Source organism: Carcharhinus amblyrhynchos, chromosome 5, assembly GCF_965287045.1.
Source record: "Carcharhinus amblyrhynchos chromosome 5, sCarAmb.v2.hapA, whole genome shotgun sequence".
In the NCBI taxonomy this organism is placed as follows: Eukaryota; Metazoa; Chordata; class Chondrichthyes; order Carcharhiniformes; family Carcharhinidae; genus Carcharhinus; species Carcharhinus amblyrhynchos.
The window spans coordinates 23,517,877-23,531,377 of NC_137328.1; the positions used below are offsets into that span (position 1 = coordinate 23,517,877).

The following is a 13,501-nucleotide window of genomic DNA, read 5'->3' on the forward strand; positions in this document are numbered from 1 at the left end:
AGAATATAGCTGAGGAGGACACTGGGTTGCAGGGGAGTAGAATAGACAGTATTACAGTTGATAAGGAGGATGTGCTGGATATTCTTGAGGGATTGAAAATAGATAAGTCCCCTGGTCCGGATGAGATTTACCCTAGGATTCTCTGGGAGGCAAGAGAAGTGATTGCAGAGCCTCTGGCTCTGATCTTCAGGTCGTCGTTGGCCTCTGGTATAGTACCGGAAGATTGGAGGTTAGCGAATGTTGTCCCATTGTTTAAGAAGGGGAACAGAGACTTCCCTGGGAATTATAGATCGGTGAGTCTCACTTCTGTTGTGGGCAAGGTTTTAGAAAAAATTATTAGGGATAGGATTTATAGTTATTTGGAGAGTAATGAATTGATTGGAGATAGTCAGCATGGTTTTGTAGCGGGTAGGTCGTGCCTTACTAACCTTATTGAGTTTTTTGAGAAAGTGACCAAAGAGGTGGATGGGGGTAAGGCAGTTGACGTGGTATATATGGATTTTAGTAAGGTGTTTGATAAGGTTCACCATGGTAGGCTTCTGCAGAAAATGCAGATTTATGGGATTGAGGGTAATCTAGGAAATTGGATCAGGAATTGGCTAGCAGATAGGAGACAGAGGGTGGTGGTTGATGGTAAATATTCGTCATGGAGTTTGGTTACGAGTGGTGTACCTCAGGGATCTGTTTTGGGGCCACTGCTGTTTGTAATTTTTATTAATGATCTGGATGAGGGTATAGTTGGGTGGATTAGTAAGTTTGCTGATGACACCAAAGTCGGAGGTGTGATAGATTGTGAGGAAGGGTGTCGTAGTTTGCAGGAAGACTTGGACAGGTTGCAGAGCTGGGCCGAGAGGTGGTGGATGGAGTTTAATGCGGAGAAGTGTGAGGTAATTCACTTTGGTAGGAATAACAGATGTGTTGAGTATAGGGCTAACGGGAGGACTTTGAATAGTGTGGATGAACAGAGGGATCTAGGTGTATGTGTACATAGATCCCTGAAAGTTGGGAATCAAGTAGATAGGGTTGTTAAGAAGGCATACGGTGTCTTGGCGTTTATTGGTAGGGGGATTGAATTTAGGAGTCGCAGTGTCATGTTGCAACTGTACACAACTCTGGTGCGGCTGCACTTGGAGTACTGTGTGCAGTTCTGGTCCCCACATTACAGGAAAGATGTGGAGGCTTTGGAGAGGGTGCAGAGGAGGTTTACCAGGATGTTGCCTGGTATGGAGGGGAGGTCCTATGAGGAGAGACTGAGGGATTTGGGGTTGTTTTCGCTGGAAAGAAGGCGGCTAAGAGGGGATCTTATTGAAACATATAAGATGATTAGAGGTTTAGATAGGGTGGACAGTGATAGCCTTTTTCCTCGGATGGAGAAAGCTAGCACGAGGGGGCATGGCTTTAAATTAAGGGGGGGTAGTTATAGGACGGATGTCAGGGGTAGGTTCTTTACCCAGCGGGTGGTGAGGGATTGGAATGCCCTGCCTGCTGCGGTTGTAAATGCGCCTAGTTTGGGGGCGTTTAAGAGATCCGTGGATAGGTTTATGGACGAAAAGGGATTGGTTTAGGTTAGTGGGTCATTGTTTTTTAACTGGTCGGCGCAACATCGTGGGCCGAAGGGCCTGTTCTGCGCTGTAATGTTCTATGTTCTATGCTGTCTTTTCCAATCAACTCTGGCCAGCTCCACCCTCATGTCTTTGTAGTTAACTTTATTTCATTGTAATACCGTTACTTCTGATTCCAGCTTCTCCCTCTCAAACTGCAGGGTAAATTCAATCAAATTGTTGTCACTGCTCCCTAAGGGTTCCTTCACCTTAAGTTCCCTAATCAAGTCTGCCTCGTTACACACCACCAAATCCAGAATAGCCTGTTCCCTAGTAGGTTCTGTCACAAGCTGCTCCAAAAAAAAACATCTGTTAGACATTCCACAAAATTGTTTTCTTGGGATCCACTACCAACCTGATATTCCCAGTCGATCTGCATATTGAAATCCCCCATGATTATTGTAATATTGCCTTTTTATATGCCTTTTCTATCTCCTGATTTATTTTCCACATTCACTGCTAGGGGGCATGTACATAACTCCCATCAGGGTCTTATTATCTTTGCGATTCCTCAACTCTACCCACAGAGATTCTACATAAGAACATAAGAAATAGGAGCAGGAGGAGGCCATCTAGCCCTTCGAGCCTGCCCCACCATTCAATAAGATCATGGCTGATCTGAAGTGGATCAGTTCCACTTTCCCGCTTTCTCCCCATAACCCTTAATTTCCCTGTCTATCAGAAACCTATCTACCCATGACTTAAGTATATTTAGCGAGGTAGCCTCCACCATTTCAACGGGCAGAGAATTCCAGAGATTCACCACCCTTTGAGTGAAAAAGTTCCTTCTCAACTCTGATCTAAGCTGCCCCCCCTTATCTTGAGGCTGTGTCCTATAGCCCTGTTATCCTTTCTAAGCGGGAAGAATCTCTCTACCTCTACCCCATCCATCCCTTCATTATCTTGTACGTCTCTATAAGATCCCCCCTCATCCTTCTAAACTCCAACGAGTACGGACCTAGTCTATTTAGTCTCTCCATAGTCCAACCCCGTCACCTCCAGTATCAGCCTAGTGAACCTCCTCTGCACTCCCTCCACGGCCAATATATCCTTCCGCAAGTGCGGCGACCAAAACTGCACACAGTACTCCATTCTATGCCTTCTGATCCTATATCGCTTCTTGCTATCGATTTAACTTAATTCCTGACTAACAATGCAACCCTGCCCCCTTTGCTCATCTACCTATCCTTGCAATAGGACACCTATTCTTGGATATTTAGACCCCAGCCCTGATCCCCTTGTGGCCGTGACTCTGTGATGCCCACATCGTACTGGCCAGTTTCAATGTGTGCAACAAGCTGCTTGATCATGGTTTTTTTTATTTGTTCATGAAATGAATTTCAGTGGCAAGATCACCATTTGTTTCCGATCCCTAATTGTCCTAGATGGTGATGTTCATAAAACGTTGGTTAGGCCACAGCTGGTGTACTCTGTTCAGTTCAGGACATCGCACTTTTGGAGGAGGGTGCATACGAGATTTACTTGGATGGTACCAGAGCTGATGAACTTCAGTTATGTGGAGAAACTGGAGAAACTGAAGTTATTCTTCCTAGAACCAAGAAGTTAAGGGAAATTTGTTAGAGCTGTTAGGAACTTAGGAAGGGGACTAATTTGTTCAGCCCTCGTGCCTGCCCAACATTCAATAAGACCGTGGCTGAACTGTGACGTAACTTTGTATTATCATTTTTGGCCACATACCTGTTAATATCTTTGTTTAACAAAAATCTGGCAATCTCAGATTTAAAACCAGCAATTGATTTATCATCAGAAGAGAATTTCAAACTTCTACCTCCCATTGCATGAGGAAGTATTTCCCAGCTTCACTCTTGAAAAGTCTGCATCTAACTTTTAGACATTTGTGGCATACGTCTTGACTCTCCAACTAGTGAAAATCATTTCTTCTGATCTGTTTCTTTTGATATCTTGAAAACCTGAAGCAAATTGCCTCAAATTTCTAAATTCTGTGAAATACAATACTAGTTTATGTCATCTCTTCATGTAATCTAACCCCTGGCATGATTGTGGTAAATCTAAACTCCACTGTCTCCAGTGTTAAAAATACTTTGCTTGTTGTTCATAGTCATATTTCAGAGGTAATTTTTAATTTTGGGTGAAAATTAAAGTTTAATTGTAGAATATAGGATAACTAAAGCAACTTGAAGCCGATAATGTTTAAATTGTTGAGGCAATGGAGTTAAGAGCTAGAAAAGTAAGATCATAAAACAACAAGTGGGCAAGCTTGGCTGGGAAATTAAGACTAAGGTGTCTACGCAGCTTACAGAGAAATGCAGCCCAGAAAGTTGTTCTGTTTTGGGGTTTAGAACTGCAATTAATTTAAAAATATTCAGTGAGTTCAGAATGATATGTTGTCAAAGAGATCAGAGGAGCTTAAGAAAATTCTAGGTTTCAATTTATCTGTTGGTTTGGTGGGAGAGTGAGTGTTCTGCAGTCAGGGAAAAGACAGTAAAAAGTCTGACAACACCAGGTTTTAGTCCAACCGATTTATTTGATAGTAAACTCACAAGCTTTCGAGGGGACTGCCTCTTCGTCAGGTGAATGGAGAACTCTCCATTCACCTGACGAAGAGGCAGTCCCCTCGAAAGCTTGTGAGTTTGCTATCAAATAAATCGGTTGGACTAAAACCTGGTGTTGTCAGACTTTTTACTGTGTTTACCCCAGTCCAACGCCGGCACATCCACATCAGGGAAAAGGCCATTCCAATAGGTATTGCTGATAACAAGCTCCAGGCAGAAAAGGTGGTGCTGTTGGCTGGCATTAATTGGTGTTCAAGAAAAGTCTTTGGAATCATTTGATAGCTTCACACAGTTAGTGATTGAGAAGACCTGGGGAGCTGAGAAGGTAACAGAAGTTGGATAGCGTTAGGGCTCAGAGGAAACCATGGGAGCCACTTTGCAGGGTTTTCTTTCCAGAGGCTAATTATTTAACAAAGAACAACACAGCATGGGAAACAGGCCCTTCAGCCCAACGAGCCCGCGCCGCCATCTTAACAATGTGTTTTTCCTCCTCCACCCTTGACCCATGTCTATGCTTATGACACCCCCATGGGAAACCAGATTAAGGGGAGAATAATTTAGGGACAATTAGTTACACCAGTCAGCCTAAGAGCACATCTTTGGGGTGTGGGAGGAAACCAGAGCACCCGGAGGAAACCCACGCAACCACAGGGAGAATGCGCAAACTCCCACAGACACTGGCCCAAATCCATGTATCTGTACAGCTAGCAGTGATAGTCACTGAGCTGTTGTAGTGCCCATCTGCTGGTCCAGTTTTAAGCATAGACAAACGACGCAAAGTACTAGGCCACTCTCGAAACATCCAAGAGCAGCCCACGCACGACCCACAGTGTGTATGCCCCTCGTTAGACAACAAGGTGGACCGATGCACCTGCGGAGTAAAAGAGAAAAAACATCAACACATGTTACATTTAGCTCAACTTTAGCTAATATAAGGATTTGTGACCACAGTTTCCTGATGAATGACGTTCCATATTGACCATCGTATACTGGGAGAGAAGGATTGAGCGGTCCAACACTTCTTTGAAGTTACATCACAGTGGCAATACAATTATACATCTTCCAAAAGACATTTTACCTGCTCTTTGGCTCATCATGAGACAAGGAACCAATTATCATCAGTACAGGTCAATCATCGTTAGTGAATGTCATATACCGTGACCAGTTACAGATATTCTCTGGCAGCATGGGAATAATAAATTCTAGTGGTTACTACCAGGCTTTCCCATGGCCACTTATTGCGAGTTCAAGGCCCTCTTGTCTAGTTGAAGACTCTATTTATTGTGCTGTCTGGAACCACTAGCTTATGCTTGCTCAATGAATATCTCTTTCACTGAGCTGTCTGGTGTCCATGTTGATAAGAGCTATGCTTCTATGGGTGTATTGTTATAAAGAATATAGTTCACTTTACTGGCCTATTTTCCATGATGCCTTCGGACCCTGTGACATTAGCCAAGATGTATGCCTGTGTTAGTGGATTTCGGCGGGGTGTTCCACTGGGGAGTCTTGTATTCGGTTGAATCCTGCTAACACAAAGACTTTGCGAAAGACAGTATGCATTTGAAGACGTTCTTTATTAGACATGTACTGGGAGAGAGGAGATCAGCGGATTCTAATCTCTCTCTGGCATTACATCACATGATCACGACAGATATACATTTCTGAAAATTTGACTCTCCCGCCCCACCTGTCATCCAAGCTAGGTGGTTCAATTACGTTAATACATTTTATTTACTTCGGCCAATAGCATTCTACCTTCTAGCAGAATTAGGAATTAATTGGTCAATGTAACCCGCTGATTCCACCCCCTGCCCCATTGCTTATTAACCTTACACAAATCCGGTAGGTTCAAGGGTTGCTCCTAACACCTGCAGTCCTGGGAACGAGAAGGGAGTCATCTTCCCTATCTGTTTTTCTGTCACCTTATCAGTGGAGACTGAATTGCATCTTTTCATTTAGAACTAGAGCTGAATCCTTCTATTTTTACTTTATTTTAGTAGTCTCAGAACGAAAGTTTCTGTATCCCCTGCTATAGCCTGTTCCGTAATAAACTTTCAAAAATACATGTTTGAATCCTCTAACTGTGGTTATATGTGTTTCTATGCAGATAGTACCTCCGTAAAATATATACAGCAGTCTGTGATTCTTATCCACAGACTGCTGTATATAGTTTACAGAGTTATCCAGTCTGGCTTTTTTAATTCATTTGTGGGACATGGGCATTGCTAACTGGCCAGCATTTATTGCCCATCCCTAGTCCCTTGAGAAAGTGGTGGTGAGCTGCCTTCTTGGATTGCTGCAGTCCATGTTCTGTGGGTTGACCCACAATGCTGTTAGGGCAGGAATTCCAGGATTTTGACCCAGTGACTTCCAAAGAACAGTGACATTATTTCCAAGTCGGGATGGTGAGTGGATTGGAGGGGAACTTGCAGGTGGTGGTGTTTCCATTTATCTGCTCCCCTTGTCTTTCTGAGTGGAAGTGGTCATAGGTTTGGAAGATGCTGTCTATGGATCTTTGGTGAATTGCTACAGTGGATCTTGTAGATAGTACACACTGCTGTTACTGAGTGTCGGTGGTGGAGGGGTTGAATATTTGTAGATGTGGTGCCAATCAAGCGGGCTGCTTTATCATGGATGGTGTCAAGCTTCTTGAATGTTGTTGGAGTGCATCCATCCAGGCAAGTGGTGAGTATTCAATCACACTTCTGACTTGTGCCTTGTAGATGCTGGATAGGCTCTGAGGAGTCAGGAGGTGAGTTACTCACCACACTATTCCTAGCCTCTGACCTGCTCTGTAGCCACTGTATTTATGTGGCGAGTCCAATTGAGTTTCTGGTCAATGGTAACCCTAGGGATGTTCATAGCGGGGGATTCAGTGATGGTTACACCATTGAATGTGAAGGGTTGATGGTTAGAGCATCTCTTATTAGTGATGGTCATTGCCTGGCATTTGTGAGCATGAATGTTATTTGCCACTTGTCAGCGCAAGCCTGGAAATTGTCCAAATCTTGTTGCATTTGAACATGGACTGCTTCAGTATCTGAGGAGTCGCAGATGGTGCTGAACATTGTGCAATCATTAGTGAACATCCCCACTTCTGACCTCATGACGGAGGGAAGGTCATTGATGAAGCAGCTGAAGATTGTTGGGTCTAGGACACTACCCTGAGGGACTCCTGCAGAGATGTCCTGGAGCTGAGATGACTGATCCTCCACAACTACAACCATTTTCCTATGTACTAGGTATGATTGCAACCAGCAGAGAGTTTGCCCCCGATACCCATTGATTCCAGTTTCGCTAGGGCTCCTCGATGCCACGCTTGGTCGAATGTGGCCTTGATGTCAAGGCTGTCACTCTCACCTCACCTCGCCTCATCTCTGGAATTCAACTTTTTGTCCGTGCGTGAACCAAGGCTGTAATGCGGTCAGGAGCTGAGTGACCCTGGCGAAACCTAAACTGGGCATCACCCGCAGGTTTTGCTGAGCAGGTGCTGCTTGAAAGCACTGTTGATGACCCCCTTCCATCACTTTATTGATGATCGAGAGTAGACTGATTGAGCAGCAATCGGCCAGGTTGGATTTGTCCTGCTTTTTGTGTACAGGACATACCTAGGCAATTTTTCACATTGGGGGGTACATGCCAGTGTTGTAATTGTACTGGAAGAGCTTGGCTAGAGGAGTGGCAAATTCTGCACCACAAGTCTTCAGTAGTATTGCCGGAATGTTATTTGTTAGTGTTTTAATCTCAGGGTGTTTCAAATTCCTCTAACACACTAATACCTTGCTGTGGCTGGGAAAAATTGGAACTTGTGTGAAGTCCAGAAGTAGTGCAACTGTTTGAGTGAATAAAGGGAAATAGAACAGTGTCCTGACTTTCAACATATAGACAAACAGCAGCACTGATGTGCGTGTCAACTGGTGATACAAGAACATTGCCCCCAAGTTGTGTTTGGAAGAGGCATTCCTTAATTTTGAGAGAGTCCAATGGAAAGCAGAAAGATTGGGAACTCTAAGATGACCTGGAAGAACCAGTGAATCACATTTTCTGATCTTAATTTCATTATAACTTTGAATGTAATTGTTGATGGAAAATTTATTTTTTTTATTGTGTTTTTTGGGACTATTTGTAAGAAAAATAAATATTTGTGGATTAATTATCTTTGGTAGCCTTTCAAACCAGCATACATTATTTTTGATGTAATTGTGAACTACCTTATGCTTGTGCTTGATGGTGTAATATTCTTTATGATGTGATAGTGAGACTGTTTGGACATTGTCCAGGTTTTCACTTCCATTTGCTAGTCATGAACAGATCCAGACGCTGCTGCAGTTAATTCACTATGTTTTGTTGTTGTATAATAATTAATACTCTATCCCCCTTAAATAGGTAATTCAAAGCAAGTTATCATCTGAACCAGTCATCAGGATTTTGGAAAGATTTCCGAATATTTAGTTTTAAAATTCTGAATTCTTTACTGTAGAGTGTTTCAGATGCTGCTGCTGCTGGGTTTTTGCATTATTACAAACCGCCTTATTGTACTTGTTCAACTTCAGCTCTCATTTTTCACACCATTCTCCAGTGAGTCTCACTCTTTTGCCAGTGTTCTGTCTTTGGCTTGAGTTTTCACAATAGTTTTTGTAATGTGTCTGGAAAATGAACAGCATCATTTTTTACAGTTTGGTACCATCATAATTTGAAAGTTGTAGAGCAATGCAAAATCGTGTTCAGTGTTTAAAATTGTCAAATTTATTAAATAATTATGAAAATAATCCAACAGATATAGGGTGCAAATAATCCAACAAAATATAGGACATTTTTACCGACATCAATAGACAACAGAGTTATACTTGTGAACACTATGGGGGCGATTCTCCCAGCCTGCTGTGCTGCTTTTGTGATGCAGCAGGCTGGGAGATTCTAGCAGCCCCCCTGCTGGGTGCCACAGCCTCTGCGCTACACATTTCTGGCGCTGTCAGGTCCATGCCAGAAATTGGCGTAGAGCTGCCTAATATATGCAAACCCTAATTTAAGTAGGATTTAAATGACATTCATGGGCATGGGACTGATATTTCAGGGCCTGCTAACCTCTGCAACCTCCCAGCCGGGGGTATTTCACTCCAGTGGGGTTTAGAATAGCTTCCCACTTGCAGGGAGTTGGCAGCCCAACCCTGCTGGAGTGAAGGGGAGGCAGTCGAGGCTTCAGAAAGCCGCACCAGGGGCAGGTGCTGCTCGGCGTTGCCACCTTCGCAGTGGCAGCCTGGGCGCTCTGGTATTGCCCAAGCAGCAAAATGACAATGCCCAGGGAGCATTTATCAGGCATGGGCGGTGGGGCCTAATGGGAGTGGGGCCTCCGGGGTGCAATCTGTGGGGGTGGAGGGTCCCACTGCCACTCTGCATTTTGGGCTGAGTGACAGAGAGACGGAGTCCAGCGATTGAGGGGGAGGGGGGTCAGCACTGTGGTGGGAGAGGAAAGGGTTGAGTTCGGAATTGAGGCTGGCCTGAGCATATTCGGGGGGGGCGGCAGCGGCCAGCGATTGGGCTGTGGACGGGGTGCGTGGTTGTTCATGGCTGGCGATGTGAGGTAGCAGGGCTAGCAAGCGATTGAGCTGACCAGTGATCAGGAGGCTGGCAGACAGGGACCACTGCACATGTGCCGATCTTGGCACTGACAGAATGGCGCATGTGTTCAGTGTTATGCTGCTGCCCTCACTAGTGGGAATGGGTCTGGCCCACTGATTTCTGGAGTGAATCGTGCAGTGTACAGTATGTGGGAGATTCATTTTAAAACTCCCAGTGAAGAAACCAGCGCAAGCTACTCCAGTTTTTACACGAATTCGATACTTAGAATTTTGAGGGGGGGGGTGTAATCGACCCCTATATTTCTCTTTTAAATTAAATTTGCTATTTAAATTCACTGTTTCTTCAGGGATTTCTCCCACTCACACTCAATTTTTGAGAACACTCTAGAGACTTTACTCATTGACTGTATTCAACTGTCTTTCAAGAGAACGTTTGAAATACTCCTAATTTAAACCTATCCTTGTTTATATGCTATTTAAGAGAGTAAGCCTGTGCATTTTTGATAGCTGACTTCTCTGATTCAAAAAGCAGTTAGCAATCAAATACAAACAATCTAGTTTCAAAATTGTCATACGTTTCCTGAAAGGAGACCACAATATCAATAGGGCTTCCCAAACTTTCCCAGCCGTGGAAGCCTTTTGACTTGAAGGAACTCCTGAGAAACATTGTTCACATATTGAAAAATTAAACCACAAAAAATGATTATTTTTGAGCAATAGCTACAAGCATACCAAAACAAACTTGTATGTATTCAATTACTATAATAAACAAGTTCTTTGGTCAACAAATATTTCCAGGTCTTAACTTTTTGTCATTTTTAATGGGAGTATCCACTCGCGTACGCTCCCGCATTGTCACTCATCTCTTTCACCTACTCACCCTCCACCCAACACACCCTGGCCCTTGGCTTTGGTCCCCCACTGCCACCACAAGCTCCACCACCATGAATCCAGGTTGGACACCCATGCCTCACAACATTGTATCAAGATGCATGCATAACTGCTAAAATGCTGTTGTGCAACCAGCCTTCATTTAACAGGATAGAGACTACAATGACAACAGCAGTTTGTAGTTGCGAAGAATAACATTCCAAGATGGTACACCGCAGTCTGGTCAGATAAATATGACCGTTGGGCTAAGATCAAGTGTAGTATCGACATGCTGTACTTGGTTGAAGTCATTAGGTTACATTTCAGCTTCATTTGAAGCAATTTTTTAAAGCGGCATCTCGGCCTTTTGGCTAAGATGCAAATACGATCAAGCCCTGGAGGAGGAGCTACACCTACTCCAATCAGCTTGGATCATGTAGATCAAGCCCAAGACAGGAGGTGAGAGCCCTGTCTTGTCAGCTTGGATCGGGAATGTCCCAACTTGTTGGGACTCTGAATTGGGTTTAATTTGACTTGATTGGATTGGAATAAAATTTAAAAAAAAATGACCGTTAGATTAAAGAAGGAAGTATTGATGGAGTTTTAAAAGCTTCTTGATCAAGGAGTTTGGTTTTATGGATGAGAGGGAGGTGGAGATGTTTAGGAAACTGGAGCAAACAATTTTTTTTTAACAATTATATTTAAATATAAAGTTGACAATGACAAAACACATGGCTGATTATTGCAAATTGTGCACAATTATTTTGCACAGAAATTAGATCCCGGAGGCCTGCACTGAATATATTCTGACCATAGACATCTTGTTACCATATGAAATAGTTCTAATGCAAATTCAAAATAAGTCAAAGTCTAGTGTTTGAAAATTAATTGACCTAAAAATGTTTATTCAGACTTCACGGTGTTTTTGCCCATGATCTGCAATGAAAGATTAGTTTAGTAACCAAGGGTAAAAGCTTGGGATTTTGTTTGAATGAGGAATTGCCTGTTTATATGAATATCAATAAGGTAGTATCTAATTTAATTCTGTTTCCCACATCTCTTTTGCAGACCTGTTACTTCTGTGATACCACCACCAGCACAAGTTGCACCAAGCATTTCAGCCCCCAAGTGTAATGAATTTGAATTGATGGAAGATGAAAGCTTCAGTTTTGAGTCACAGATTATTATACCAAGGAAGAGTCAGAAGCCAAATAAGCAGGAAAATACATGTCCCTCAGATATAAAAGAAGTAATGAAGAAAGGAAAACATAACAAAACAGCAGAAAAAGAAGTTGCTGCCACAGATGAAAAGCAAGATCATTTACTAAGTGAATGCATGCCTGCTCTTACACAATTGGGAGACAAAGAAACTTCCAAAGTGAACAAGCCAACCAAGCTGGAAGAAGCTGGCAAAAGATCATCTAAACTTCCCTTGGAGAAATTTCAGGAAGAATTACAAAACAAACCTTCATCCACCTCTAAACAACCTTTGACCCCCAAACAAAAAACAAAGTTAGAACCTGTAAACCAAAGGTCAGGAAAAAAATGTGCTTCAATTGAGGGCAATGGAGATGAATGTGAGACATTGCAAGAACAGCCGCCATTGAGGGTTGTAGAAAAAACAGAAGGAATGGAAAAGTGCAAAATTTCTAAACAGGGTGCAGTTAATTCTAAGAATGCTGCAAAATCTGACTGTTTGTCCAAAGCAGTAGCAAGCAATAAAAAAAGAATTTCATCCACAGAATCTAACATTCCAAACAAAAATAAGGTGGTCAGCCAACCAATGTCATCAGGTAATCATTTTATATTTATTCTTAAGCAGTATTTAATTACTGATTATTTCCTGCATAAAGGTGATTCAAATACAATATAATGAGCTAAACTGATCAAAAGGACTTTACTTTGAGCCTTTGACTTAAAATGCAAGCTGCTCACACACCATCAGTGAATCAATTAAATTGGCAGCAGATGCCATAATCTCATCCTAGCATTCAGGAGATTGTGTACACAGACATCTGCTTCTGTTTTTTCCACTTAGTTGACAGAGAGAAAATAACTTGGACAAATATCTTTGAAACAGAATGGAAGCGAGCCACACCAAAGTTGATTCCTATCAACGAGTGAGCAATTTGAAAGGCTGATAGTGGAGGCATTATATGATGTTCCCTGTCATCTTTAATTAAATCAAGAAATCATTTTCATTTATAATAAACTTATTTCCAGGCTTTTCCTGCATAAATTGTTGGCTATGTCTTTTATTCTGTGTGAATTGCCCAATATACATCTTCATCACTAAGGAAACCTGCATCATTTTTATTGGTTCAATTATTTTTTGAAATATAATTATTGTAAATTGTCAGTTTAAAAATGAAATACTGAATTGTTCTTCAGAAAAATAGATGAATACTCAAAGATATGGGCAATACATTAAAAACTCAGTTGTGAACAGCAGTTGGAAACCCAGAATTGCCAACACTTAAGTCCTGAAATCTGTGGAAGTTATTTTAATCCTTATGACTAAACGCTGTTTTTAATGGATTCAGTTTCCTGTATGAATCATATGTATTAAAAGAAAATCCTATGAATTATGGAACTTCTGCCCTTTTTGTTAGGTCAATAAGTTTTTAAATCCGACTTTCGCAGTCGTGCTAAGGCCATGACCAAAGGAAAGCCCAAGCATAACAAGTTATCAACCTTTCATACAAATATGTAATCAATATAAATTACAATAGAGCATTTATAGAGTAGCTGTTCATTTGGGACAACTGACTCCAATCCTATTATTTTAGAATCATAGAATCCGTACAGCGCAGGAGACAATGAGGTCTGTCGACTCTCCCAACAGGACATCCTACTCAGTCAACCCCACATCCACCTCCTGCCCTATTCCCATAGCACAGTAAGACGTCTTACAACA

At 42.3% G+C, this 13,501-nt stretch overlaps 1 protein-coding gene across 2 annotated transcripts in view; it reads left to right on the top strand.

Annotated features, from left to right (window-relative positions):
- The window catches only part of LOC145342925 (uncharacterized), a 106,914-nt gene that overhangs the window by 33,162 nt on the left and 60,251 nt on the right, over window positions 1–13,501 (top strand). For both annotated transcript variants that reach the window (XM_080188547.1, XM_080188548.1), the window contains exon 8: window positions 11,653–12,377. In XM_080188547.1, coding sequence (XP_080044673.1) covers window positions 11,653–12,377 — 725 coding nt within the window. The remainder of the gene's footprint in view (window positions 1–11,652; window positions 12,378–13,501) is intronic.